The sequence below is a fragment of the Pseudophryne corroboree genome, chromosome 9 (genome assembly GCF_028390025.1).
Source record: "Pseudophryne corroboree isolate aPseCor3 chromosome 9, aPseCor3.hap2, whole genome shotgun sequence".
Classification (NCBI taxonomy): Eukaryota; Metazoa; Chordata; class Amphibia; order Anura; family Myobatrachidae; genus Pseudophryne; species Pseudophryne corroboree.
Window position 1 is genome coordinate 426065415 of NC_086452.1, and position 27336 is coordinate 426092750.

The 27336-nt window shown below is 45.1% G+C and overlaps 1 protein-coding gene across 8 annotated transcripts in view; it reads left to right on the forward strand.

The window, feature by feature from the left end:
- Positions 1–27336, forward strand: part of CIDEC (cell death inducing DFFA like effector c) — a 92830-nt gene that overhangs the window by 52962 nt on the left and 12532 nt on the right. For 5 of the 8 annotated variants that reach the window (XM_063940964.1, XM_063940963.1, XM_063940962.1 and 2 more), the window contains exons 2-3: positions 24512–24565; positions 26689–26830. In XM_063940964.1, the coding sequence (XP_063797034.1) occupies positions 24537–24565; positions 26689–26830 (171 nt within the window). In that variant the 5' untranslated portion in view covers positions 24512–24536. Of the gene's footprint in view, positions 1–17190; positions 17613–24205; positions 24415–24511; positions 24566–26688; positions 26831–27336 lie in introns of all 8 variants that reach the window. The other 3 variants (XM_063940961.1, XM_063940959.1, XM_063940960.1) reach the window with 2 other exon arrangements.

Sequence of the window (27336 nt, forward strand, 5' to 3'; positions counted from 1 at the left end):
TTTTAAAAAGCAGAGAGAGAGTGACCGGCCCAGGTGCAAGGTTTATATACCCTTGCCCAAAATACAATACAATGGGGTCGTATGCTCTCCACTGATTGGTTGGAGGGATGGTCGTTTACAGTACAGGAGAGGTCATTGGTCGGTTTGAAGAGATGGGCGATGCCTTGATCCAGGGGTGTGTAGCTCTGGATTCCAGCCGCATACCAAGTACATAATAAACACAAATATACCTTTAATCTGCCTTTGCGAATAACTATTCGCAACGACATGCGATCTTCTCCAAACCAACACCGGATTATTACTCATAATTATCCGAACACGTAGATACCATGCATGATGCTCTGATCAGTTACTGTCCCCTCGCATACTGTAAAGGTGTATAATTCCCTTGTTGTGTCTTGCAAATAAGTAAAAGTTGCATGAGGGGAAAGGGGAGTCTATGTGCAATGTGTGCACCAAGTTTGGGAAACATGCAATGTGTGACAGATATTTCCATGTTCATTAGGTTACCCTGTCATGCGATCTCTCAAAGCAACATGATCCTACACTTGAAATGACCAACCATTCTCAAGATACACACAAATAAATATATATATATATATATATATATATATATATATATATATATATATAAATATTATTATTTTTATATATATATATAATTACAAGAGTTTTGAGTATTTTGAGTATAAATGTTACACCTCTGATCCATGTAAGTTGTCAGCTGCTAGTGATCTGTATCAGCAAGGCCTGTGCTCTTTGTATAGTATATTTGTCTCCTATTGTCCTGGTTTCCATTAAACAATGACAGTTTGGCTTGTGTGTATCTTTCTTCACAGACCAGGGGGTCTGTTCAAACATAGGAATACCAAGACATTGTGTTGGAAGGATGTGCATGTTTGGTTAGATTAGTGTGTGTGTGAACAGTGACTCGACACAGGCTGGGCACTGTGGCATGTCTCTGCATTAATAGTAAGAATCTTTCTGTAATTGCTCATACCATGCCCGTACGCGCACTCCCGTGGGAGGCGATTGTACGCAATTTGCGAGTATGCTGCACGCACGCCAGACTAAGTACATATATGGATGCCATCTGTGTGGTGTTTGCATGTGGTGTGTGTATTGCAATATTTTCCGACTTCGACAGCATATCCCCCCCACACCCCCACACCCCTCCTCTGTACGTTGCAGTAGTCTCCGGCATTGTGCCGGAGTATACTACGCATGCACAGGTCTCCGGAAACATGGAGCCCGCCATGTTCTGGAGACCAATTTGGCTACCGCACATGCGTGGTGGCCATTTTGGCGGCAATTTATCCGCAACTGCAGCACCCGGCGATGGACTCCAGAAAGGTAAGTATTAAAAATGGGTGCGGTGTGGGCCCCCCATTGACCCAGGGGCCCGTGTGCACCGCACACATTGCAGCCATTATAGAAACGCCTACGCTTGTGGCATCTGATCATAAAATATCTGTTCAAACAGAAGTGAATCCTGTCCCTTACTATATAACTGAACCTAAGGATGACAAATAAACACAATTTATGTAATTTAATATTTTTTTTCTGAATTTCTTGGCCTCGGGGGGTAGTGGAAAACATTCTGATACTCTACGGTGCCGTGACTCAAAAAAGTTTGAGAACCACTGCTATATAGTGTTCTCTGCGCATGTCCTGACATCCCAATTGTCCAGGGAGGAGCAGGGAATGGGAAATCCCTCTCTGTAAATAAGTACTGTATAGGGTTCTGACAGTTATTGGGGCCAAACTGTGAAAAACAAAGCTTTTCGGAGGGTGACTAAAGTAGGTCAGACTGTAGTCCCCATTGATAATAATGGGGAATGGACTTTATAGTGTTAGTTCACCTAATGCTATCACCTGCATTACAGGGACATGCAGTCAGGGGAGGCAGGGGAGGTAGGAGGCAGTGCCTCCCCTGTCATTAATGATTAAAATAATATAAAGAAGATACTTATGACACATATTCTGTGTCATAAGTATCTGCTTTATATTAATCTAATCATTATCCCTGTTTAAGTGTATTTGGGAGGCACCGATCGTGGCGCGTCCCATTGTGAATGGGGAAAGGTGTGGGAGCGAGGGGCGGGCGCAGGTGGGGCCTAGCCATGGGCATTAAAAGCCCATTGGAAATACATGGGGAAAGCGGAATCATAAGAGGTGCCGCTTTCATACAGGGACGTGCTTTCAACCCATGAAAGCACGCCCCTGTCAGTGAGATCACAGTGATTGGCCAGCGGATCTGTCACTGGATCCGCTGTCATCGCTGTGTGGGGGCGGCGGAGGTGTGGGCGGCGGTGAGAGTATTAGCGGAAGGCCATTCTGCGGAGTTTGGCAGCGGAGCGGTACCAATTTAAAAAATGGCGCCTCAGCGTCATTTTTTAAATTCAAGATGGCCGCCGCAAGCCAATCACAGCTCGCTGCATCATCGCCCCGCCCCCTCCGGCTGACTTATATAAGTCAGCGCGAGGCAGCGGCGCGTCAGTCCGGCGGAAGATGCCGGAAGTCCTGGATGGGCGGCGGCTATGCAAAAGAGCTTAACAGCCGCAGCCCACCAGGTGAAGACGCTGGAAGCCCTGGGGGAGGCGGCAGCCATGCAAAAGATCTTAAAGGCCGCCGCCCCCCAGGTGAAGACCCTGACTAATAAAGTTTTTTTTGAAAGATGGCGTGGTATTTTTATTTTAATATTTTCTTTACAGGTGCCAGCGGGCCCTTTATGTCCAGGCATGCTGGCACTTGTGGTTCTCCAAGTGCCAGCATGCTGGGGCAGGCTTGCTGGTACCTGTAGGCCACCTATAAAGAACAATATTAACAATGAACCATGCCCCCACCGCCCCCAGGGGTGCGGGGCATAGCACTGGGCTATGAGCCCAGTGCTGGTTATTGCTCGGGAGGGGGGACCCCATTTTTACTTTTTGGGGTCCCCACTTCCGAGGAATTCCAGCCCAGGACTGACTAGTTTGGGTGGCAGATTAATGTTATGGCAGGGGGACCCCACACTGAGTGTCTCCCCTGCTATGGAATTATCCCCCCTGGCTGGTTCTGCCTGGTGCTGGTTTTAGCAATGTATGGGGGACAACACTTCTCTCCCCCCCCCCTACACCACCAATCTATGGAGGTGAGGAGGAGGATGGTTAGCTGCCAGTGCCTCCCCAGCCACTGACCTCACCGCACGCAACTGCTGCATTAGTTCCTCCTGTGTTAACCACCTGCCTGGCATGGTCGCATCAGATGTGACCATGCCTGCAAGTGCTCTATCTGACCTGGCCGCACAGGATGCGACCAGTCAGATAAACCGTGTTAGCAGCGGCGGGTAAGGGAAACCTCCCTCCGTTGCTGCTGTCAGAAGGACCAGAAGGTCTCTCTGTCTCCATGCACTATCCCCTACTGATTGCCGCACTGCCGATCACTGCTGATCGGTCAGCATAGCAGGATCCCCCCCTCCAGCAGCTGCAGACAATAGCGGCCGCTGGTAAGTGTAAATCGTCGCCGCCAAGCCACACATACACCCCGCTCCCCCCCCCCGGTGTACTTGGCAGCTGTCCGGGCTCTAAAAAATAAAGTCGCAATGGCTGCGATGTTACCTATGTTCCGATGGTCACGATGTTCCCAAACGATGTTCCGATGATTTTTGGGGGGAAATTGGGGGGTGGGGGGGGTATAAAAAAAAATCCTTTTTTTTAATCTAAAATCATTTTGGATAGGGTTAAATTCATGTTCTTCACCTAATTCACTCATAAAAAAAAAAAAAAAACAATTTCTGAGCGGTCTTTTGGGGAAAAAATTGTCAGTTAAGCGGTTAAAGGGTGATAGGGTAATAAATCTATTCAGGTCGGATTATGAACTCTCTTCAGTCATCAGTCAGAATGCTGTTCCCCTTTAGCAACCGGTTGGAGGTCAATGAATGATAAAATGACACAAATTCATTGTGTAACCGAAGCAAATCATAAGTGACCCGCTTGAGGGCCGTCATGGCTTTATTATTTATAGCTTGAACACAAAGGGTTTATGCTTGCCAATACATTTTAGCCAATCAGAATACACCATGTATGTCTTGAATACATCGATTGTCATACAATGTTATAAGTGGCAACTAGGACAGCCTTGAAAATGGTTATTATTTCGTTTATCAGTCTTTCGGACATAAACTCAAAAGATTTCTTTCTTTATTCTTCTCAATTAGCTTTGGATATATCTGGTGTTGCTTTGTCCGTCCTGGATACATTTCCAATACATTTAATGTTGCATTTGTCTTGTACAAGTCATGCCTTAAAACAAGATTATTCAGCAAATATAGTATTCTGACCAGCTCTGCACATTTTTCTTAAGGACATATCAACTCATTTTGTGATTAACAGTAAATATCTTAATAAATGCGAAAAACGTGAATCAATATATAACTGTCAGGTCCGGGTGTTTTTGTGAATCCGTTAACCTGGAACCAACCACAGGTGTAGGTGCTGGGGTATGAAGAAAACAGGGAGGACGAAGGAAGTTCCGTTTCATATATTTATTAAAGTAACAATTCAGTAAGGAGTTAAATGACTAGTTGTTAATCATCATTATACTGAAGTATTGCAGGAATGGCAGAAATAATATGCAAGAGAAAACTCAGAAATAAATAAAAGAAATGTTCATGGAAACATATGCAAAAACAAGCTGAAGAATAAATGTTGAATTGTCCAAATATAAACAAGCTTTGATGCTGAGCTGCAGATTGAGTTTAACTGGTTAATGCAGACATGGAGAATCAACTGTAAGAATTTGCAATGGAGCTTTAAGAGTTAACTGAGAGACTGTGAAGAATTATCCTTGTAATGACAACATAGAAAATAAAAGTACTGAATTGGGTTACTTGCGGGTTTCCGGAGATCACTGTGAAACTGTAGTAGATGGCAAGGTGATGAATGGGTTAAATGCAGAGTTGAACAAACGAACAGCTGAGGGAATTGGAATCCTCCAGACTTTGTATGAAAGGCAGACAGACAAGGTAACCTCATGCAGGACACTGGGAATCCAAGTATTTCCAATAGGTGTGCAATTGACTGATAGCACAATGGAGAGCCGGTGAATCTTTGGCAGTGAAGGCTGCAAACGGACCTCTGGGAACGGAGGCGATATCTGGACCACGGGAATCACACAGGAATGCACGGAGAGAGTTCAGAGCTAGAGCACAGCTTTGATACAACAAAGCACTGGCCCAGAGTGACATAATCCCAGCCTACTTAAAGGCAGCACAAGCACGGGATTGGCTTACACCTGCTCACAGGTGTTTTCACAAGTGCTCAGTATTAGCTATTTGGTCTCCAACATGGCCACCTCCTATACAGCAGACACACCGCAGTGCCTTAGGCCATTTGGTCCCCGCACTCACAGTTCCCAGACTCTGCATTACCTGTGCCATTGATCACGCCGTGTCCCCACACGGGCGCACAGCACCGCGAGCAACCGCACTGGCAACGGATGAACCCCAGAACCCGCAAAGGTGAGAGACCGGTTCGTGACAGTACCCCCTCTTCTACGGGTGGTCTCCGAACACCTTTGAACCTTGTCAGGATTTTTGGAGAAGTATTTCTGTACCAGTCTTGGAGCATGAACATCTTCAGAGAAAACCCAGGATCTCTCCTCCGGACCGTAACCCTTCCAGTCGACCAGAAACTGTAAACGTCCATATCGGGAACGTGAATCCACAATCTCTTTAACTTCAAATTCCTCATTCTGCAAAGAGTGAACTTTAGGAGATTTGGACTGGGTAGTACGGAACTTATTGAGAATCAAAGGCTTCAGTAAAGATGTATGAAAGGCGTTAGGAATTCTCAAAGACGGTGGCAGCTTGACTTTGTATGACACAGGGTTGAGTACCTTTACAATGGGAAATGGACCAATAAACCTGGGAGCAAATTTCTTAGAAGGAACTTTGAACTTGAGATTGCGCGTAGAAATCCAAACTTGGTCTCCCACTTTGTAATTCGGTACAGCTTTACGTTTTCTATCTGCAAAAGATTTATAACGAGCGGAAGTTTTGACCAAGGACTTACGTACACAACTCCAGATGCTAGATAGACGTTGAAGCTCTTGATCTGCCGCTGGGACCTCTAGGGCTGGCAATGGATGAAACTCTGGCACACGAGGATGAAAGCCGAAGTTAATATAAAAGGGCGTAGATTCTGAAGATGAATGGAAGAGATTATTATGAGCAAATTCTGCCAATGGAAGGTAGTCAACCCAGTCATCCTGTGAGGACGATATATATAGCCGGAGAAATGTTTCAAGGTCTTGGTTGACTCTCTCAGTTTGTCCATCTGTCTGAGGATGATATGCAGAAGAAAAGTTCAACTTGACATTTAAAGATGAACAAAGCGACCTCCAAAACTTGGCCACAAACTGTGTTCCCCGATCAGAGATAATTTCTCGAGGAAGGCCATGCAACTTGAAGATTTCAGAGATGAACAATCTGGCTAGTAAAGGGGCTGATGGTAACCCAGTTAATGAAATGAAATGTGCCATTTTCGAAAATCGATCCACTATCACCCAAATGGTATTTCGCCCTTTTGATGGAGGTAGATCGGTCACGAAATCCATTGAGATATGAGTCCATGGTTGTTTGGGTATGGATAGTGGATGTAGTAGACCTGGTGGAGAACTTCTTGGACTCTTATGTTGGGCACATTTAGGACATGCTGCTATAAACTCTTGGACATCGGCTTTGAGACGTGGCCACCAATAAGACTGTTGAATAAATTTGAGAGTCTTTAGAACCCCAGGATGACCCATGAAGGAAGAGGCGTGAGCCCAGGTAAGCAGCCGTTTTCGAAGACTTGTGGCGACAAAGGTCTTGCCAAGCGGAGGAACTGGAGAGGTTCGAGTCATTAAAAAGGACGTAGGATTCACAATGGCTTGATTCGTGGTAGCATCATTTAATTCAGAAGAAGCAAAGGACCGGGAAAGGGCATCTGCCTTTTTGTTCTGAGACCCTGGACGATAGGTGAGTTTGAAATCAAATCGTGAGAAGAAAAGCGCCCATCGAGCTTGTCGTGGATTCAGACACTGAGCTGACTGCAGATACAGAAGATTCTTATGATCAGTATAAACTGTAATGCGATGTTGAGCTCCTTCTAGAAGGTATCTCCACTCCTCAAATGCCAACTTGATGGCAAGTAACTCTTGCTCACCGATTGCATAATTACGTTCTGCCGGGAGGAACTTACGGGAGAAATATCCACAGGGATGGACCTTTTTATCTTCAAAGACTTGTGACAACACAGCTCCTACTGCTTCTGTAGATGCATCCACCTCTAGTAGAAAGGGACGATTCAAATCAGGCTGTCGAAGAATGGGGGCTGACACAAAGGCTTGCTTTAAATCAGAGAAGGCTTTGATTGCTTCAGAAGACCAGTTCGTAGGATTTGCTCCCTTGCGAGTTAGGGCTGTGATGGGAGCAGCTAACGTAGAATAATTCTTGATGAATCTCCTATAGAAATTCGCAAAGCCAAGAAATCGCTGAATCCCCTTGAGAGTTGAAGGAGTGGACCAATCTCGGATAGCTTGTACCTTACCTGGATCCATACATAGCTCTGATCCAGAAATGATGTAACCAAGGAACGGTATGGAAGATACTTCAAAAGTGCACTTCTCTAACTTACAATAAAGTTGATTTTTCCTCAGACGTGTCAGTACCTCTTTAACTTGGTGACGGTGAGACTTTAGATCCTTAGAGAATATTAGGATATCATCCAGGTACACTACTAGACACTTGTAGAGAAGATCACGAAAAAGTTCATTCACATAGCTTTGAAAAACTGCAGGTGCATTACAAAGGCCAAAGGGCATTACGAGGTATTCGTAATGCCCATCCCGGGTATTAAAAGCAGTCTTCCACTCGTCCCCTGCACGGATGCGGATTAAATTGTAGGCCCCTCGGAGATCCAGTTTTGTAAACACAGTAGCTCCCTTTACCCGGTCAAATAATTCTGGAATTAAGGGTAATGGATACTTGTTTTTCACAGTGATCTCATTGAGTCCACGGTAATCTATGCATGGTCGTAACCCACCGTCCTTCTTCTTAACGAAAAAGAATCCGGCTCCTGCAGGTGAAGAAGATGGTCTGATAAATCCTTTGATTAGATTTTCCTGTATATAGTCAGACATAGCTTGCGTCTCTGGGATGGATAGCGGATAAATTCGTCCCCTAGGAGGGGTTTTGCCTGGAACCAGGACGATTGGGCAGTCCCATTCGCGGTGAGGAGGTAGAGAGTCTGCTGCTTGTTTACTGAAAACATCTGCAAAAGATTGATACACCGGAGGTAGGTCGGGAAGGCTAATTGACCGGAGAGGTACAATTGAGGCTAAACAGTCCTTGGTACAAGATTTACCCCACGAAAGGACTTCCATGGTTTGCCAATTGAGTTGAGGGTTATGTTTCTGCAGCCAAGGTAAACCAAGTATCACATCTTGAGAGGCTTTGGGAATCACGTAGAAGGAGAGGTATTCGGAATGGAGCACACCAACTTTCATCTTGAGACATACGGTTCGATGAGTAATTATACCATCTGGAATTCGACTTCCATCCACTGCTGTAACAGCAACTGCTGCTTCCAGAGGCATGGTTTGAACTTTGGACCGTAAGACAAAGGCTGAGGAGATGAAGTTCTCGGCTGCCCCGGAATCTAGGAGGGCTGAAACTTTCACTGTAGAACTTGGAACTTCTAATTGAATAGACAAGGTCGGCTCTTTCCCAGAACGAGGTTCTAAAGTAACTCCTAGCTTAAGCTCCCTTGAATAAGCTAGGAGCGAGAGTTTTCCAGGCCGGAGTTTGCAGGATTTAACTAAATGTTCGGAGGACCCACAGTACATGCAGAGGTTACCCTGTCGACGATGAAGTCGTTCCTCCTCTGTGAGGCAAGAGCGCCTAATCTGCATAGGTTCTTCTGTTGTTACCGGCGACTGTGATGAAGAATCTTGTCGAGGCCTAGGATGATAACGTGGACTAGATCGCTCTGTCCTGGATTTCTCTAAACATCGCTCTCTGTAGCGTAGGTCAAGTTTGTTACAGAGAGAAATCAATTCATCCAGTGTAGTAGGCACATCCCGGATGGTTAAATCATCCTTGATTTTCTCTGAAAGTCCATTCCAAAACGCGGCGATCAGGGCCTCCTCATTCCAATTTAACTCTGAAGACAACGTACGAAACTGAATAATATATTGACTGACAGGACGTAAACCTTGACGCAGACGGAGAATCTCTAAAGATGCTGAGGTGGTTCTGCCTGGTTCGTCAAAGATTCTCCGGAAGGATGATACGAACTCCTTGTAATTAGAGAGGATAGGATCACCTCTTTCCCATAATGGAGATGCCCACTCCAGAGCCTGACCGGAGAGGAGGGCAATAATATATGCAACCTTAGAACGAGCTGATGGGAAACTGGCGGACAACAGTTCAAACTGGATCTCGCATTGATTCAGGAATCCTCTGCAAAGTTTTGGGGTTCCGTCAAACTTACTTGGAGAGGGTAACTGCAAACAGGACGTAGGTAGCGTCTCAGGAGAAACTGTAGTGGTAACTGGGACAACTGGAGTTGGAATCTGGACTAGAGACGTTTTAATAGCTGTTTGAAGAATCTCTAAACGGTCTGCCATAGTTTGCATAAACTGCACTATTTGTGTCTGTATAGACTCCTGGTTTTCCAGACGGGAAAGGATATCTGATGTAGCACCGCCTCCTGCGAATTGGTCACTTGACGGATCCATGTGGCCAGTGCTTACTGTCAGGTCCGGGTGTTTTTGTGAATCCGTTAACCTGGAACCAACCACAGGTGTAGGTGCTGGGGTATGAAGAAAACAGGGAGGACGAAGGAAGTTCCATTTCATATATTTATTAAAGTAACAATTCAGTAAGGAGTTAAATGACTAGTTGTTAATCATCATTATACTGAAGTATTGCAGGAATGGCAGAAATAATATGCAAGAGAAAACTCAGAAATAAATAAAAGAAATGTTCATGGAAACATATGCAAAAACAAGCTGAAGAATAAATGTTGAATTGTCCAAATATAAACAAGCTTTGATGCTGAGCTGCAGATTGAGTTTAACTGGTTAATGCAGACATGGAGAATCAACTGTAAGAATTTGCAATGGAGCTTTAAGAGTTAACTGAGAGACTGTGAAGAATTATCCTTGTAATGACAACATAGAAAATAAAAGTACTGAATTGGGTTACTTGCGGGTTTCCGGAGATCACTGTGAAACTGTAGTAGATGGCAAGGTGATGAATGGGTTAAATGCAGAGTTGAACAAACGAACAGCTGAGGGAATTGGAATCCTCCAGACTTTGTATGAAAGGCAGACAGACAAGGTAACCTCATGCAGGACACTGGGAATCCAAGTATTTCCAATAGGTGTGCAATTGACTGATAGCACAATGGAGAGCCGGTGAATCTTTGGCAGTGAAGGCTGCAAACGGACCTCTGGGAACGGAGGCGATATCTGGACCACGGGAATCACACAGGAATGCACGGAGAGAGTTCAGAGTTTGAGCACAGCTTTGATACAACAAAGCACTGGCCCAGAGTGACATAATCCCAGCCTACTTAAAGGCAGCACAAGCACGGGATTGGCTTACACCTGCTCACAGGTGTTTTCACAAGTGCTCAGTATTAGCTATTTGGTCTCCAACATGGCCACCTCCTATACAGCAGACACACCGCAGTGCCTTAGGCCATTTGGTCCCCGCACTCACAGTTCCCAGACTCTGCATTACCTGTGCCATTGATCACGCCGTGTCCCCACACGGGCGCACAGCACCGCGAGCAACCGCACTGGCAACGGATGAACCCCAGAACCCGCAAAGGTGAGAGACCGGTTCGTGACAATATATATATGCTATACTGCGGAAGCTCCTACACTATCATTTCCCCTCTTTTTTATTCCACTTTTTCTCCCTATTCTACAGAAGAACCTCTTGGGCATTTCTGAGGCATTCTGGCCAAGTTCTTTTGGTTTCTGTAATAATTTTCTGTAGTTTTAGTTTAAGGTCAAAGTTCAAACGTTCCACCCTCCCACTCGCCTGGGGGCGGTAAGGCACGTGGAAGGCCTGCTGTATCCCCAAATCTTTCATTATGTGCTGCATGACTTCTCCCGTGAAATGTGTACCTCTATCTGATTCTATAACCTCAGGTACCCCAAATCTACATACTACTTCAGCTATCAGTTTCTTTGCAGTGGTTTTTGCTGTGGCTTTGCTCACTGGCCAGGCTTCGGCCCAGTGACTGAACATGTCCGTTGCTACTAGTACATATTCATATGGACCGCATCGTGGCAACTGTATATAGTCAATTTGTAGTCTTTCAAATGGGTAAGAGGCTTTGGGTATAGTTCCTAGAGGTGTCTTGGTTCTTTGTCCTGGATTGCTGATTCCACAGATCCAGCATCCTGCTACAAAGTTTGTTGCAGCTTTATTGAAGCCTGGAGCTATCCAATGCTCTTGTACTCTATTCACCGTGGCTTCCTTTGAATGGTGTACTTGTCCATGAGCTACTTGTAACATAGGTGGAAATAGAGCTGCTGGTAGACAGTACTTCAATTCTCTTGACTTCCAAAGTCCATGTTCATCTTCTTCTGCCCCCAATCGTCTCCATTTCTCCTTTTCTCCTTGTGATGCTTGTTGTTGAATTTTGATCAGCTCTTGTTCACTAGGCATTTGCTTCACATCTTGAGCCACTAAGACTTGCTCAAGTTCTTTTGATTGTAAGGCAATTCTCTTGGCTTCTGCATCTGCAAATGCATTTCCTTTAGCTTCCATGGTTTGGCTCTTAGTATGTGCTTGTACCTTGATTATTCCAATTCTTTTAGGTAGTTCCAATGTTCTGAAGAGTTCCATAATCAAACTGGCATGTTTGATGGGTTTTCCGTTTGCACTTTTGAAGTCCCTACTTTTCCATATAACAGCGTAATCTTGGGACACCCCCCCAAGCATAGCGTGAATCCGTATAGATGTTGGCTGTCATATTCTCAGCATGTATGCAGGCTTTGGTCATTGCTATGAGTTCTGCTTCTTGTGCTGACATACTTGGTAGCAATGCTCCAGAGTCTATGACTTCAGTTTCAGTTGTTACTGCATATCCTGTCCTTGGGGATCCATTATCATAATATCTTGATCCATCGACGAACAGGTTCATGTCTGGATTGTCCAATGGTGTATCTTGGACATTAGGGAGAGGTAAAGTCTCTAATTCCATGAGGCTAGGCAATCACTTCATATTTGGTAAGTCTGGCTGCAGAAAGATGCTTGCTATTTTCTTGACTTAATATTTCTGTTACAGCGTGAGGTACTTGTATACACAGTGTAATCAGGCAATCCCAATGCTGGGGCTGTTATTATGGTTTGCTTTAGTTGTCTTACTGCTTCTTCAATGGTGTCCCTGTTTTCTGCTGACGCCTCCTTTTTTATTAATTCATATAGGGGTTGCATCAGTAATGAGGCTGAGGGTATCCATTCTCTGCAATAACCAATAAGGCCCAGAAAAGCTCTGATTTCATTTAATGTTCTTGGGGTTTTTGCTTGAGTTATTGCCTTTGTTCTTTTATCAGTAAGATGCCTTGTTCCTTGAGATATGCAGTGTCCTAAGAAGACAACTTTTTTCTGTACTAGCTGAAGCTTGTCTTTTGACACTCTGCAATCTTCTTCTGCCAAAAAGATGAGTAGTGATACTGTTTCCTTTTTTGCACTTCTCTTCTGTCTGTGCAGCAATAAGCAGATCATCGACATATTGAACTAACTGGGTGTCTGTAAAGTGTGGTCTCCATTTCTGCAGGATTAATGCCATTGCCTCTGAGAAATCTGATGGACTAGTGGCTCCCCCTTGGGGTAATTGTGTCCCACCATATTGTTTACCTTCGTGAGTGAATATTAGAAACTTCTGGCTGTCCCATTCATCAGTAGATAATCTGATTTTCCCTCCTTTTGAATCTTGAGATTCAACACCTTTATTGATTAATGTTGGAAAAGGGTTGCTGCGTTGAGGGTAATACATCTTCTGATGGTTACTTGTCGCACTTTGGCAGTGCTACTTCATACATGGTCAGCCTTGCCACTGACAGGTGTTTGGTTCTTGCTTGTTGAAGCTTCTCTGTACCTGCATGTGGACCCTGGATGATAAGTTCATGATTCAGCACTATGCCTGTGCTCTTATACTCTTCTAGGACTGTTGCTGCTATTACTGCTCTGATGCCGGTAGGTGCTCCTTGATTACCGCTGTCAAGGTTGCTTAAGTTGTAGGCCACTGGTCTTCACCTCAGTCCATGATTTTGCATAAGGACTTCTATATATGGCCTCCTTCTTTAATAGTCAGGTAGTTCTAGGGCTTGAGATGAGGCAACTGCTGTTTCCAACTGTTCAATAGCCTAATTCATCTGTTGCTGTATGTAGGATGCGGACCCTCCTCCCTTTCAGTGTTGTCATACAATGCTTGCATGTAGACTGGTGCTAGAGGTATCCGTGTTCTGTAGTGTCCTACTAGGCCCAGGAATGATCATCTGACTTGCTTGACACTAGTTGGCATCTTAGCTTGCAGTCTGAATCTTTTCCTTTTCACTTTTGTTAGATGTCTGGTACCTTGAGTGTCCTAGGAAGATTAACTCTTGCTTGACTAGCTGCAATTTCTCCTTCTGAGGCTCTGCAGTCTTGGTCTTCCAGAAACTTCACTAAGGACACTGCCCCTTCTTGGTACTTCTTTTGGTGGTGGTGGCAATCAACAGTTCATTCACATCCTGTATTTAGCTGTGTGTTTTGTGGATAAATCACTTGGTGATATAGCCCCTCCACAAAGCTATCCTGGTCCAGTAGTATTGCTTCCTTTCTTCTACAACTGGTACTGCGGGAATGAGCCAATACTGAACTTCTGTTTTAACTTGCTTCTAAATGGCTTTTTGTTCTTTCCTTTGATAAGTTGCTGGAAAGTTAAACTTCTGCTGGTGTGTACTGTATTCTCCTTGGATAAGCTTTAGTACATTGCGCTTCAGCAAAGTCACTGGACATGTACTCCAAGGTCAAGAATTGGGCTGGTATTGGTGACTGCATTTCTCTCATCTCCTGTCCCTTTAAGAATTTCTGATATCACCAGTTCTTGTGGTATCTCCCTCTGCTGTCGTCTGCGTGTGCTGGCTCCAGTATTCATTAGGCACAAACGTATTTCTCCAGTGGGCAAGGTGACTGAAATCATACCTTCTGCTGTTTCTTCTGGAGACATTATGTTCACTGGGGAGTACCTGAAGAAGCTTGTACTTCATATTGGCAGAAGAAGCATCATTCATTTGTCTTCTGGAACTTTTTCTGTCTTGTTCCTTATTATTTGCTTTAAACCCCGGAGCTTCTGTTGCTTTAAATCATGGCATTATCTCTGTAATCTTGCCAGGTAGTACTGACCACTTGTCAGATGTCTTTCTTTGTCCTTCTTAAAGCAGCCTGTTCTTCTCTTTTCAATTTCACTGTTAGTGAGCTTGCAGATGATTCAGTTCTGGTCATACTAGGGGTACCTGGGTGTGCATGCATGTCTGGGTATAGGGGTGGGGTATAGTGTGGAGGTGCTGTTGCTGGACTAGGTCTCAGTGGTCATTATTTCACTTGGTACCTCTTGCTGCTTTAAAATTGTTCGGCTTGCTCCCGAATCTATAATGCATTGATATTGGTGACCTGTTGGCAGTACAAGGGTCACTTGATCATTTTCTTGTTCAAATGGTGTTTTGGCAGGGAGGTACCTCGGGAAGCCACTTCTTCATGCTGTAGGTTTTTCTTGCTGGTTTTCACACCATTCTTTGTATTTCTTGCAATTCTTTTTAAAATGTCCTTCTCGCTTGCAGAAATAAAATTTTCTGTTATCTTGCTTGGTTCCTTCTTTTGAATTTCTTTCGGTGGCCCCTTGTGTTGGGCTTCTGTTTTTCCACTTGCTTTGTTCCTGGACAACGTGAACTGTTACCTTCGGTATGGCATTCTTTTCTTTGGCTTTTCTTATTTTTTTATTTTCTCTTTCTTGTGCTACAGTGATCCAGATGGATGCTTGATCTCTACAATTATGCTTAATTATCCAACTCTTGTTACAGGAGGCAAATTTTTCCCATTTCTCTAAGTCTGGTGTCCCTTCTGACGGAAAACCTGCTCTTTTAAAAATTTTACTTATTCCTTTCAAAGCTTTCCTCCCCTCCCTGTTACTAACAATATCCACGGGTTTGTCGGGCCCTGACATCTTTACAGACCGCGCTCCCATGCCTGGGTGAACGTGCGCGGAACCCCTCCTGATGTGGTATTTTAGTAACTCCTTATGAGGGACTTAAAATCTCCTTGTGAGACGCTGACTCTGAAGAATCTCTTCTATCCTTGTACCTAAAGAGCTCCTTAAATCCGTCTGTGGACAAATGACTGGGGTTGTAGTGTTGCCCCTTCCTCCCTGCTTTTGTGGAAAATCTATTAGTACTGCTCCCCAAGTGAGACCTGCATAATAACACTATCAAGGGAGAGAGAGGTGAATACCCTGGGTAATTCTAGTTGGACTATGGCACTAAAGCTGCACCTCACCATAACTGCCATGCAGAGGCGGAACTATCATTGGTGCAGCAGGTGCATTGCATCGGGGTTCCTGAGGACTAAGGGGCCCACTTCTGCCCAGACCAGCAATTGCTTTAGATTCGGAATGACTCCCGCACTAGAAAATGGCTATTCAGCTGGTGATCCAAAGGGAATATACTACGTCACGTGCAATTGGTGCTGCTTACTGATTCAGTATGTATATATCAGACCAAAAGAAAAAGGAATCCGCAGCACTCATTCCCTTTTTAACCCAAAAAAATTTTTTTAATTAAAATGATAGTACTTTATTGATTGACCGTTAATATTTGAAAAGATTCAATACCCATATGTGATATGTGTCACTTTTCACTTTTTTTTTCCCTACATGCTATTCTATTCTATATTTTATATACAGGTTGAGTATCCCATATCTAAATATTCCGAAATACGGACTTTGAGTGAGACTGAGATAGTGAAACCTTTGTTTTTTGATGGCTCAATGTACACAAACTTTGTTTAATACACAAAGTTATTAAAAATATTGTATTAAATGACCTTCAGGCTGTGTGTATAAGGTGTATATGAAACATAAATGAATTGTGTGAATGTACACACACTTTGTTTAATGCACAAAGTTATAAAAAATATTGGCTAAAGTTACCTTCAGGCTGTGTGTATAAGGTGCATATGTAACATAAATATATTCTGTGCTCAGATTTAGGTCCCATCACCATGATATCTCATTATGGTATGCAATTATTCCAAAATACGGAAAAATCCCATATCCAAAATACCTCTGGTCCCAAGCATTTTGGATAAGGGAGACTCAACCTGTATTTCGTTTTTTGTGACCCCCCCCCCCCAATGAAAAGAAGGGGAGCATACAAATACGTCAGGGGACAAATGTAATAGAGTGAGAGTTTCAGAAAGTGAGAGATTTGGTAAGGTTTTTCAGTTGTTTTTTCAAGTGGCAATCATTTACACTGCAAAACCAGGTTGATCTTGCTGTGTAAATGATTGCCCCTTTAAAAAAAACACTGCAAAACCTTATCAAATCTCTCACTTTCTGAAACTCTCACTCTATTACAGTGGTTTCCAAACTTTTTTGAATCACGGTGCCCTAGAATATAAGAACTTTTTTCACGGCACCCCTAGGCCAATAATTTCTTATTGAGAAATTTAGAAAGAAATATTACAATAAGTAGATCGCGTTTATATATCATCCTTAGGGTCAGTTGTGAGGTGAGGGACAAGACTTGCTTCTGTTTGGCCACATATTTTATGACTGGCAGCCACCAGCACTGGTTTTGCCTATTATATTGACCATGAATAATTTGAATTGGTCCTGGACCACCAACCCAGGGCACCCCTGCAAGTGTCCCGAGGCACCCCAGGGAGCCACGGCACACAGTTTGGGAACCTCTGCTCTATTACATTTGGCCACGTATGTGGAAATAATAAAGTGACACATATCGCATATGGGTATTGAATCTTTTCAAATATTAATGGTTAATCAATAAAGTACTATAATTTGAATAAAAAAAAAAAAAAAACATTTGTGGAAAGGGAATGAGTGCTGCTGTAATGAAGCCGATTCTTTTTTTCTTTTGTCCTAACAGACCTGCAAAAGGTTATCCCCTGGCTTGCCTCAACTGTTGCTGTGGGGTTGTGGAGCTTTATTAGCTGCGGCCCAGTTTATATGGTGCCTAGTGACCTCCTTTATGGTCCACTGAATTGAGGCACAAGTGGCTGGAAAAATCCAACAGGCTGGAAAAATACAGTATGAATGCCCAGATGAGTAAGAGGAAACATCTTAACTGAGGCAGCACCTAGCGTCGGAATGCTAAGCAACAGGTCTAATGTCCAAATATGACCTAATGTCTGGAGATGTGAGGGTGCCACAGGGCAGAGAGAAGGCCTGTACCTGGGGGCCATGTGCCCAGTGCAAGACTACAAATGGGACCACAGGCCTAGAGCTGGAGGTATAGGAGATCCTGCCTGGAGGCCTCACATGCCTTTCCCAGCTTTCATTGGCAACAAGGTAGAACCATGAGAGCCCAAATGCCTTCCTCCCACTGCTGCTTCATCAAAATTACTTCTGCTGCAGATGCCACAACCTTCATTCTACATTACTCTTTCCACCAGTGTCTTCTATCCTGACTAGACAGCCTCCACGTTCCTCTAGGCTTTGCCAGTGTTTTATTTCAGCAGTTGTTTACAGATCCTTTCTCCGCCATCATCTGACTCTAGTCTTCTTGTGATGGCTAATAAAAGCCCTGCATGCCAGTCCAAGCACATTGCATTAATGTCTGGCACTTTACACAGCGTATATTAGCAGAGTCCTTCAACGCCATTCAAAATGCTGTCAGCAACCTCTATTTACTGGCTGTTAATTGGCCAACAGTGAATCTGACCATATTCCCTGTGGCCAGCACCAGAAAATGTGGTGAATGGTGCCAGCAATCTGGAATAAGTGCAGGGACCTTATAAGTGCTTCTTCTTCTCCTCGGATGCCAAATATGTTCTGGGGTCCTCCATGGCTAAGAGGTCCTGAGATGTGGGGGGCCTGACTATGCTTGGTCCCTCTCTCAGATGCACTCAAAAGAGGCCACCACTCTGCTCTTCACAGAGCAAGGTTCTTGTGGGCTACAGCAGCATTACTGGGCCCCTACATATGATTTACTATGTGGCCATGCAGTTCACTGTTGTGCCCCTGAAAGCACCTATGTATCCGCTTCAGAGGTAAAACCACAATCAGCCAATCAGAAATAATTATCTAGTATTGGTGACCGTCATTGTCCGTGGTGTGTATTTACACCAACCCTCGGGCACACGTAGATGGTACGGATACTGACAGTCCTACAATCTCAGCCATTTTGTTTTCTCTTGCGTCCTAGAGGATGCTGGGGTCCACATTAGTACCATGGGGAATAGACAGGTCCACTAGGAGCCACTGGCACTTTAAGAGTTTGAGAGTATGGGCTGGCTCCTCCCTCTATGCCCCTCCTACCAGACTCGGTTTAGAAAATGTGCCTGGAGGAGCCGGTCACAGCTAGGGGAGCTCCATAGGAATTCTTTTAGTTTTATTATTTTTGTTAGAGGGTTTCACGCTCGTCCCTTCCAGCTGGATCTCCTGGACAAGTGGTTGGGAGGGGCGCCCTGAGCCAGCACCTACACCGACCACCAAGTCAGGGTCCCGGGATCGCTGCCAGCACTTTTCCTCAGGCCAGTATAATTTTCAGAAGAGCGGGAAGCAGCGCCATGTAAGGGGACGGAGCTTCTCCTCAGAGCGGATCCAGCAACGTTCAGAGCCATTTTCCTGCCTGCAGAAGCGCTGTCAGTGAGAGCTGTCCCTCCATATCAACTCCAGCTATAATATACGGTACCAGGGGGTTGTAGAGGTGGGGGAGAGGCTGTATATCTTTACTGTGCAACCTATTAAGGTACACAGTAGGCGCTGGGTAGGGGTCTCCCTATCTTGAAGCGCTGTGTGTGGGTTGGCTCCAATCTCTGTTTCTCTCTTGGCATTCTTAGGGGGGAAACTCTGTCTGCCCGTGTGTGTGTGTGTGTGTGTGTGTGTGTGTGTGTGTGTGTGTGTGTGTGTGTGTGTGTGTGTGTGTGTGTGCGTGTGTGTGTGTGTGTGTGTGGAGTGTTTGTACCAGGGACTCTGTGTCATATGCTGCAGAGGATATGTCCTCTCAGGATGATCCCATTCCATGTAATCAGGATTGCACTGTGTTAGCACAGGTCCCAGCAAGGGAGCCTTAGTGGTTAGCCTCTCTTAAAAGTATGATTTCTCAGATTTCTATTACAGTTGCACAAAATGAGTCTGCAACTCAGGTTTGACAGAACTCTATGGCTGTTTGGTCCGGTTCTGTTACCTCAGGGCCCCCTGACGTACGCTCCCAAAAATGTGCTCTTGCCCAGATTATGCAAGATGACACGGATACCGATTCTAACACGGCAGACGGTGATGGGGATGTGCTGCGGGGGGCGGCATCTCTTGCAAAAGGGGTGCAGTTGATAATAGAGGCCATTAGAGATGTGTTGAATATTGCTAATACAACACCTGAGGAGGCTTACTTCACAGACAATAAGAAAGCCTCGCCAACCTTCCCTGCATCTAAGGAATTAAATGCTATTTTTGAGAAAGCCTGGGAAAACCCAGAGAAAAAAATTTCAGATCCCTAGAAGGGTTCTGGTAGCTTTCCCTTTCCCTGAGGAGGATAGGAAAAAATGGGAAAACCCACCAATAGTTGATGCATCTGTATCCAGACTCTCAAAAAAGGTGGGTTTACCTGTCCCAGGATCTATCGCGTTAAAAGAACCAGCTGATTGCAAAATTGACACTACGCTCAAATCCATATACACGGCTTCAGGGGCGATACTATGTCCTAATAGTGCCTGTGCATGGATTTCCAAAGCTGTAGTAAAGTGGTCAGGCACGTTACTTGAGGATTTGGATACAATGGATAAAAGTGATGTTAAATTGTTTTTACATAACATTCAGAATTCTGCAGGATTTATGGTGGAATCCATGAAAGACCTGGGTTCGATGGCTGCAGGGATATCTTCCATGTCTGTCTCAGCTCGCAGGGGACTTTGGCTGCGCCAATGGTCTGCCGACGCGGAATCCAGGAGAGTGTGGAGACCCTACCCTAAACAGGTCAGGCTCTCTTTGGGGAAGCGTTGGATGCGTGGATTTCCACGGCTACCACGGGTAAGTCACCTTTTCTTCCCTCAGCTGCACCTGCTACAAAGAAACCTTTTACTTCAACTGCATCACAGTCCTTTCTGGCTGCTAAAGCAAGAAAGGCCAAGCAGTCTAACACCTTCTTTAGAGGAAGTCGGCCAAAATCCAAGAAACCTGCTGCTGTGGGTTCCCAGGAACAGAAGCCTAAGTCCTCAGCATGACGGTGGACCGGGCAGCCTGGAGGTAGGGCCGGTGGGAGCGAGACTCAGGCATTTCAGCCACGTCTGGGTGTCGTCCGGCCTGGATCCCTGGGTGCAGGATATTGTGTCCCAGGGGTACAGGCTGGAGTTTCAAGATCTCCCACCTCACCGATTCTTCAGCTCAGGCTTGCCAGCTCTGCTGGCAGACAGGGCTGTCCTACAGGAAGCCATCCAAAAGTTGGTGAAGTCACAGGTCATTGTACCAGTTCCACCTCATTTGCAAAACAAAGGTTACTATACGAACCTTTTCGTGGTACCGAAACCAGATGGTTCAGTCAGGCCCATTTTGAACTTAAAATCGCTAAACCCCTTTTTGAGGGAGTTCAGGTTCAAAATGGAGTCTCTGAGGGCGGTGATAGCAGGTCTGGAGGAGGGGGGAATTCCTGGTATCCCTGGATATCAAGGATGCGTACCTCCACATTCCGATTTGGCCGCCACATCAAGCTTTTCTCCGATTCGCACTGTTTGACAGTCATTTTCAGTTCGAGGCCTTGCCATACGGCCTTTCCACAGCACCGAGGGTGTTCACCAAGGTGTTGGCAGAGATGATGGTTCTCCTCCGCAGACAGAGGGTGAACATAATTCCATATCTGGACGATCTGCTGATGAAGGCATCGTCCAAGGAGAAGCTGTTACAGTCCATTGTTCTCACGACCCATCTACTCAGGGAACACAGTTGGATCCTGAATCTTCCAAAATCACATTTGGAGCCAACCAGGAGGTTGTCCTTTCTGGGAATGATCCTCGACACGGAAGTGCGGAGGGTGTTTCTTCCAGAAGAGAAAGTGTTGGTGATATAAATAATGGTCTGGGATGTCCTGAAGCCAGGCCGGGTATCTGTTCATCAGTGCATTCACCTTCTGGGGAAGATGGTGGCCTCTTACGAGGCTCTGCAGTACGGGAAGAGCTACAATGTCAGAGGTAACAAGAATCATCCTCTGGGCAGAAAAACACGCGTTGGTGTTGTCAGCAATCTTCATTCCGGGAGTAGACAATTGGGAAGCGGACTTCCTCAGCAGGCACGATCTCCATCCAGGGGAGTGGGGACTCCATCCGGAGGTGTTCACGGAGGTAACAGACCTTTGGGGAGTACCTCAAATAGACATGATGGCCTCTCCTCAGAACAAGAAGCTTTGGTGGTATTGTTCCAGGTCGAGGGACCCGCAAACCGTAGCGGTGGACGCCCGAGTGACTCCGTGGGTTTTCCAGTCGGTGTACGTGTTTCCTCCACTTCCGCTCATTCCAAGAGTTCTAAAGCTCATAAGGAGAACTAGTGTTCAAGCGATCCTTATTGCTCCGGACTGGCCAAGAAGGGCTTGGTACGCAGTTCTTCTGGATCTACTGCTAGAAGAGCCAAGGCTTCTTCCTCTTCGGGAGTACCTGCTGCAGCAGGAGCCGTTTGCCTATCAAGATTTACCATGGCTACGTTTGACGGCATGGAGATTGAACGTCAGATGCTAGCTCGGAAGGGCATTCCGAACAAAGTTATTCCTACCCTGATACAGGCTAGGAAAGGAGTAACGTCTAAACATTACCATCGTATCTGGAAAAAATATGTATCTTGAAGTTTCCTATGGTGGAGGTTCAACTGGGACGGTTTCTGCTCTTCCTGCAAGCAGGTGTGGATATGTGCCTGAGGTTGGGACCTGTAAAGGTCCAGATTCCGGCCCTATCCATTTTCTTCCAGAAACAGTTGGCTTCCCTCCCTGAGGTTCAGACTTTTCTGAAAGGGGTTCTGCACATCTAGCCTCCCTTTGTGCCACCTACGGCACCATGGGATCTTAACGTGGTGCTGCAGTTTCTCCAATTGGATTGGTTCAAGCCTCTACAGGAGGTTGAGGTCAAGTTTCTCACATGGAAGGCTGTCACTTTGTTGGCCTTAACTTCTGCTAGACATGTGTCGGAGTTGGGGGCTTTGTCTTGTAAGAGCCCCTACTTGATCTTCCATGAAGATAGAGCTGAGCTCAGGACACGTCAGCAGTTCCTTCCGAAGGTTGTGTCGGCATTTCATATCAACCAACCTTTTGTGGTGCCAGTTGCTACTGACTCCTCGATTTCATCCATGGATGTTATAAGGACTCTGAAAATCTATGTGAAGAGGACTGCTTGTCACAGGAAATAGGACTCTCTGTCCTGTATGATCCCAAGAAACTTGGGTGTCCTGCTTCTAAGCAGTCGATCTCTCGCTGGATTAGGTTCACTATCCAGCATGCGTATTCTACGACAGGATTGCCGTGTCCTACGTCTGTTAAGGCCCACTCTACTCGTAAGGTGGGTTCTTCCTGGGCGGCTGCCCGGGGGTGTCTCTTTTTTATAGCTTTGCCGAGTGGCTACTTGGCTGAGTCGAACACGTTTGCAAAATTCTACAAGTTCGATACTTTGGCGTCCGAGGACCTGAAGTTTGGTCAATCAGTTCTGTAGGAGCCTCCCGTTCTGGGAGCTTTGGTACATCCCCGTGGTACTAATGTGGACCCCAGCATCCTCTAGGACATGAGAAAATAGGATTCTAGTTACCTACCGGTAAATCCTTTTCTCGTAGTCCATCGAGGATGCTGGGCGCCCGCCCATCGCTTCGTGATCCTGCAGTGGGTACTTTGTTCAGTTCTGCTTAGGTCTTTGGTTAAGTACTGTTTTGTTACTTGGTTAAGTAATATTGTTCAGCCGTTGCTGATGTTTCAAGCTGGTTAGCTTGGTTTGCCTTGTATGTGTGAGCTGGTGTGAATCTCGCCACTATCTGTGTAAAATCCTTCTCTCGACGTTGTCCGTCTCCTCGGGCACAGTTTCTAGACTGAGTCTGGTAGGAGGGGCATAGAGGGAGGATCCAGCCCACACTCTCAAACTCTTAAAGTGCCAATGGCTCCTAGTGGACCCGTCTATACCCCATGGTACTAATGTGGACCCCAGCATCCTCTACGGACTACGATAAAAGGATTTACCGGTAGGTAATTAAGATCCTATTATTATCCGCTCTCTACATACTTTGGGGAATATTTACTAAAGTGTGGGTTTTTATAAGTGGAGATGTTGCCCATAGAAACCAACAAGATTCTAGCTATTAGCTTCTAGAATATGCTAGATAAATAAGTATAATCTGATTGGTTGCTATGGGCAACATCTTCACATATAAAACCCCACACTTTAGTAAATATACCCCTTTGCCTTTTCTTGCTTGAATACTCACTGGGAGCCACATATCCATCCCTACAGTATACAGTATATATCAATACATTCTGTTACCTAGTACACAAGACGATTTTATCCTTAGACCTATAACTGGGTTCCACTCTTATCAAACATTTTTGGTATTCACGTGGCATATATAGAGGTCCATCCTGCTTGGTTAGTTTCCCACAAATAGAAGTAGAGTGGTCATTGCTATGTATTCTGATTTGTGTGTATTTAAAAAAAAATGGTAGCATATGTCAATTTCATTAAATTCCCCATTACCCAGAAGTCAACTTTCCATTTGGACAGGCTTTTTTGCGTATTCTCTAATCTTCTTACTCTTCGTATTGCTTTATTGCATGACTAAGACCCAGTGCCTCATGCCTCAGTAATGTTACTGTATCTAATTAATTATTAGACTGCATTCTCATGAATAGTCACAACATTAGTAGAGTTGATGTGGATTAATGAGCGGTAATAAAGTTGCACTTTAAACTTTCACTTAAACTCCACCAGAAAGAACTTGGGTGTAGTTGAAATTTGCTTTGTAGAACAGACTTCAGTGGCAGAGACTTTGTTCATTTGATGACCATACGGACACTGACATCAGCAGGGCAAGGTTCAGAACAAAGCATTTAAGACCTGGAATCTCTACAGCGAAACATTATTCACACTTTCTCTGTATGCTCCAGGCTGCAATTTTGTGGTGATATGGCTAATAATAAGTGAGTATATATAATATACTAGATGCTATATAGTTTTCTTACTATGCAGAATAGTGATATATATTATAACTCACCTGAAAACATTTGTCTTTTGTAGGTCAGAGGAAGTCCTTCTGCCGAAGATGGAATATGCAATGAAGTCCCTATCCAAGTAAGATTTTTTTTCCCATTAGAACATTTAGAAATGGTCCACAAACAATATTGACAAGTGGAGAAGTTGCAACCAATCAGCTTCCATCTACCATTTATCAACTACATTCTATAAAATGATAGATGGAGGCTGATATGTTGCTATGGTTACCTTCTCCACTATTTAGAAGATTTTATATATATATATATATATATTTGAAGAGTATTCCTAATGAGGTAAATCACCAGGGCTGACTTTTGGTATCCGCCGACATTTGCTACATGTTCAGTTGTCCTTATAAATAAAAATATACAATCATCTCTACAGAATCATCAGAGCAATACCCTATTATTACAGACTCAGGGCTACTTGGTTTTATCCATTATTGTATTATAAGATTTGTATCCAGCAGTACTATTGTTTATTAAACTACTAGGTTGTCAGTGATCTAAGAGATGTCTAAGTTCTAGCTTTTTGTGGTCTGAGCAATGAATGGCCGTATCTGTGCATTGTCCCCTCCACACGTGTGCCGATCATAGAGGATTTGTGGGGGGGTGGGGTTGAAAGTCATTTAGGAAAGCTTTGGCAGTAACGTGGGTCTCAGACTATCAATCTGTCTTTGGTTTAATGGTACACAGTTAATGTCACGGTCACCTTTGGCCTTGTTATGACACTCAGACAGACAGCTATGTGGAAATCTGCTGGCAAAGTCAAGTAACCGTACTGTTTAAAAAGTCAGTATCAGCGTAACACGGGGACAAAGGCCAGAGAGAGAGTTATGTAATATTCCACTGCGGGCAGAACATCTAGATTGCCACAGGCTAATAGTCATGTTATGATTAACCACTTCTTAGTTATTTTAATACTTTTAAATTGTAGTAAATTATCATAAAATGATATATCTGCGGTACGGGCCTGATTCAGATATGGCTGGAGGTGCTGTTGATGCTGCTTACATGGAAGCAACAGCGATAGCGCTAATATGGTGATGTAGCAGGAGGAGTCGCGCTTACTGCATGCATTACTGATCCAGCCTGCGTGTTAGGATGCAGCATCGAATCATCTGCGACACCATCAGCTGACCGTGTGACCCGTGAGCTCAAGCCGGCTGCCACAGATCCAATAAAGAGGCCAGGAAATCTCCATCTTCCGACAGAGATCTTGGCCTCATCACTCCCCCAAAACGGTGGCAACATGCTTCCGTTTTGGGAAATGGAGGACGTTGTCACCCCCAAACAGCAGCAGACTGTCAATCAAAGACTATTATAATGGCACAAGGCTATTTGTCAGCAATGGACCAGCTGAGCCATATTATAGTGGGGGCAAAGAGGTTTCCCTATTTGAGATCCCTTCCTCACCCCAAACCAGGTACTCCTATTCTCATCTTTCTTTGACTCGCTTGATTTTCCTACATGACATCACTTCCACATATCTGATACATGCACACAACACGCAGGGCCGGATCTAGGGGGGGGGGGGGGGGGGGCGAAGGGGGCGACCGCCCCCCCTAACACAGTCATAGCCACACCCACTTTTGAGCAGAAGAGAGCTCTACGGGGAGAGCTTGAGGCAGAACGATGTGCTGCAGCTTATACCACAGCAGTACAGAGGAGCCAGGAGAGCAAGAGTTACAGAGCATTTACCCCTCACTTGCTGGTGTGTGGGTACTAGGGCTAATAAATACAATTACCCCATAGCACAGTCACATGTACATAGAACACTCAGAAAGCTCTATCTCAGTCTCACTCAAAAAGTTCAGTCAGAATTGAGAGAGGAGGAGTTAGGATTGCAGATGAGAGGAGTTGGGACTGTAGAGGGAGGAGTCAAGATTAAACAGTAAACCGCCCCCCCCTAAAGAAAAGTCTAGATCCGTCCCTGACAACACGCAACGTGATGACGCCACGCAGCCGGTGATACTATGTACTTAATTAAAGACAGAGAGGTACCCCATCCTAAGTGACGGCAGCCTCTGAAGGCTTTAATCCAGCAATGTTGGTATTTGTAGGACTGAGATATAAAGGTTTTTATCACCTTTTGGATGTGTAGTATTATGCAAAATATTATCTGTTGGTTAAGTTCCCCTCCTAAGATGCTTGTCTGTGTGGTTCTTCGTATTGTGACATTGCTGTCCTTAATTACTGTAGGTGTGTCTCGGTCAGTGTTACGATGACTCAACAATTCCTCTCTCGTCCGGCGGCCAAACCTCGTCCCTTCAGAGTTTGTAACTGTGAGCGCAGCATCCGAAAGGGCATTGTGGCTGACAGCCTTGGGGATCTGGTAAACAAGGTGAGGTAAAGGAAAGTTTGGCCGTTCAGTACTGTCACAGCTGTAATAACTGAAACTGTATTTTCTCTGACGTCCTAGTGGATGCTGGGAACTCCGAAAGGACCATGGGGAATAGCGGCTCCGCAGGAGACTGGGCCCAAAAGTAAAAGCTTTAGGACTACCTGGTGTGCACTGGCTCCTCCCCCTATGACCCTCCTCCAAGCCTCAGTTAGATTTTTGTGCCCGAACGAGAAGGGTGCACACTAGGTGGCTCTCCTGAGCTGCTTAGTGAAAAAGTTTAAGTATAGGTTTTTTATTTTCAGTGAATCCTGCTGGCAACAGGTTCACTGCACCGAGGGACTAAGGGGAGAAGAAGCGAACTCACCTGCGTGCAGAGTGGATTGGGCTTCTTAGGCTACTGGACATTAGCTCCAGAGGGACGATCACAGGCCCAGCCATGGATGGGTCCCAGAGCCGCGCCGCCGGCCCCCTTACAGAGCCAGAAGACTGAAGAGGTCCGGAAAATC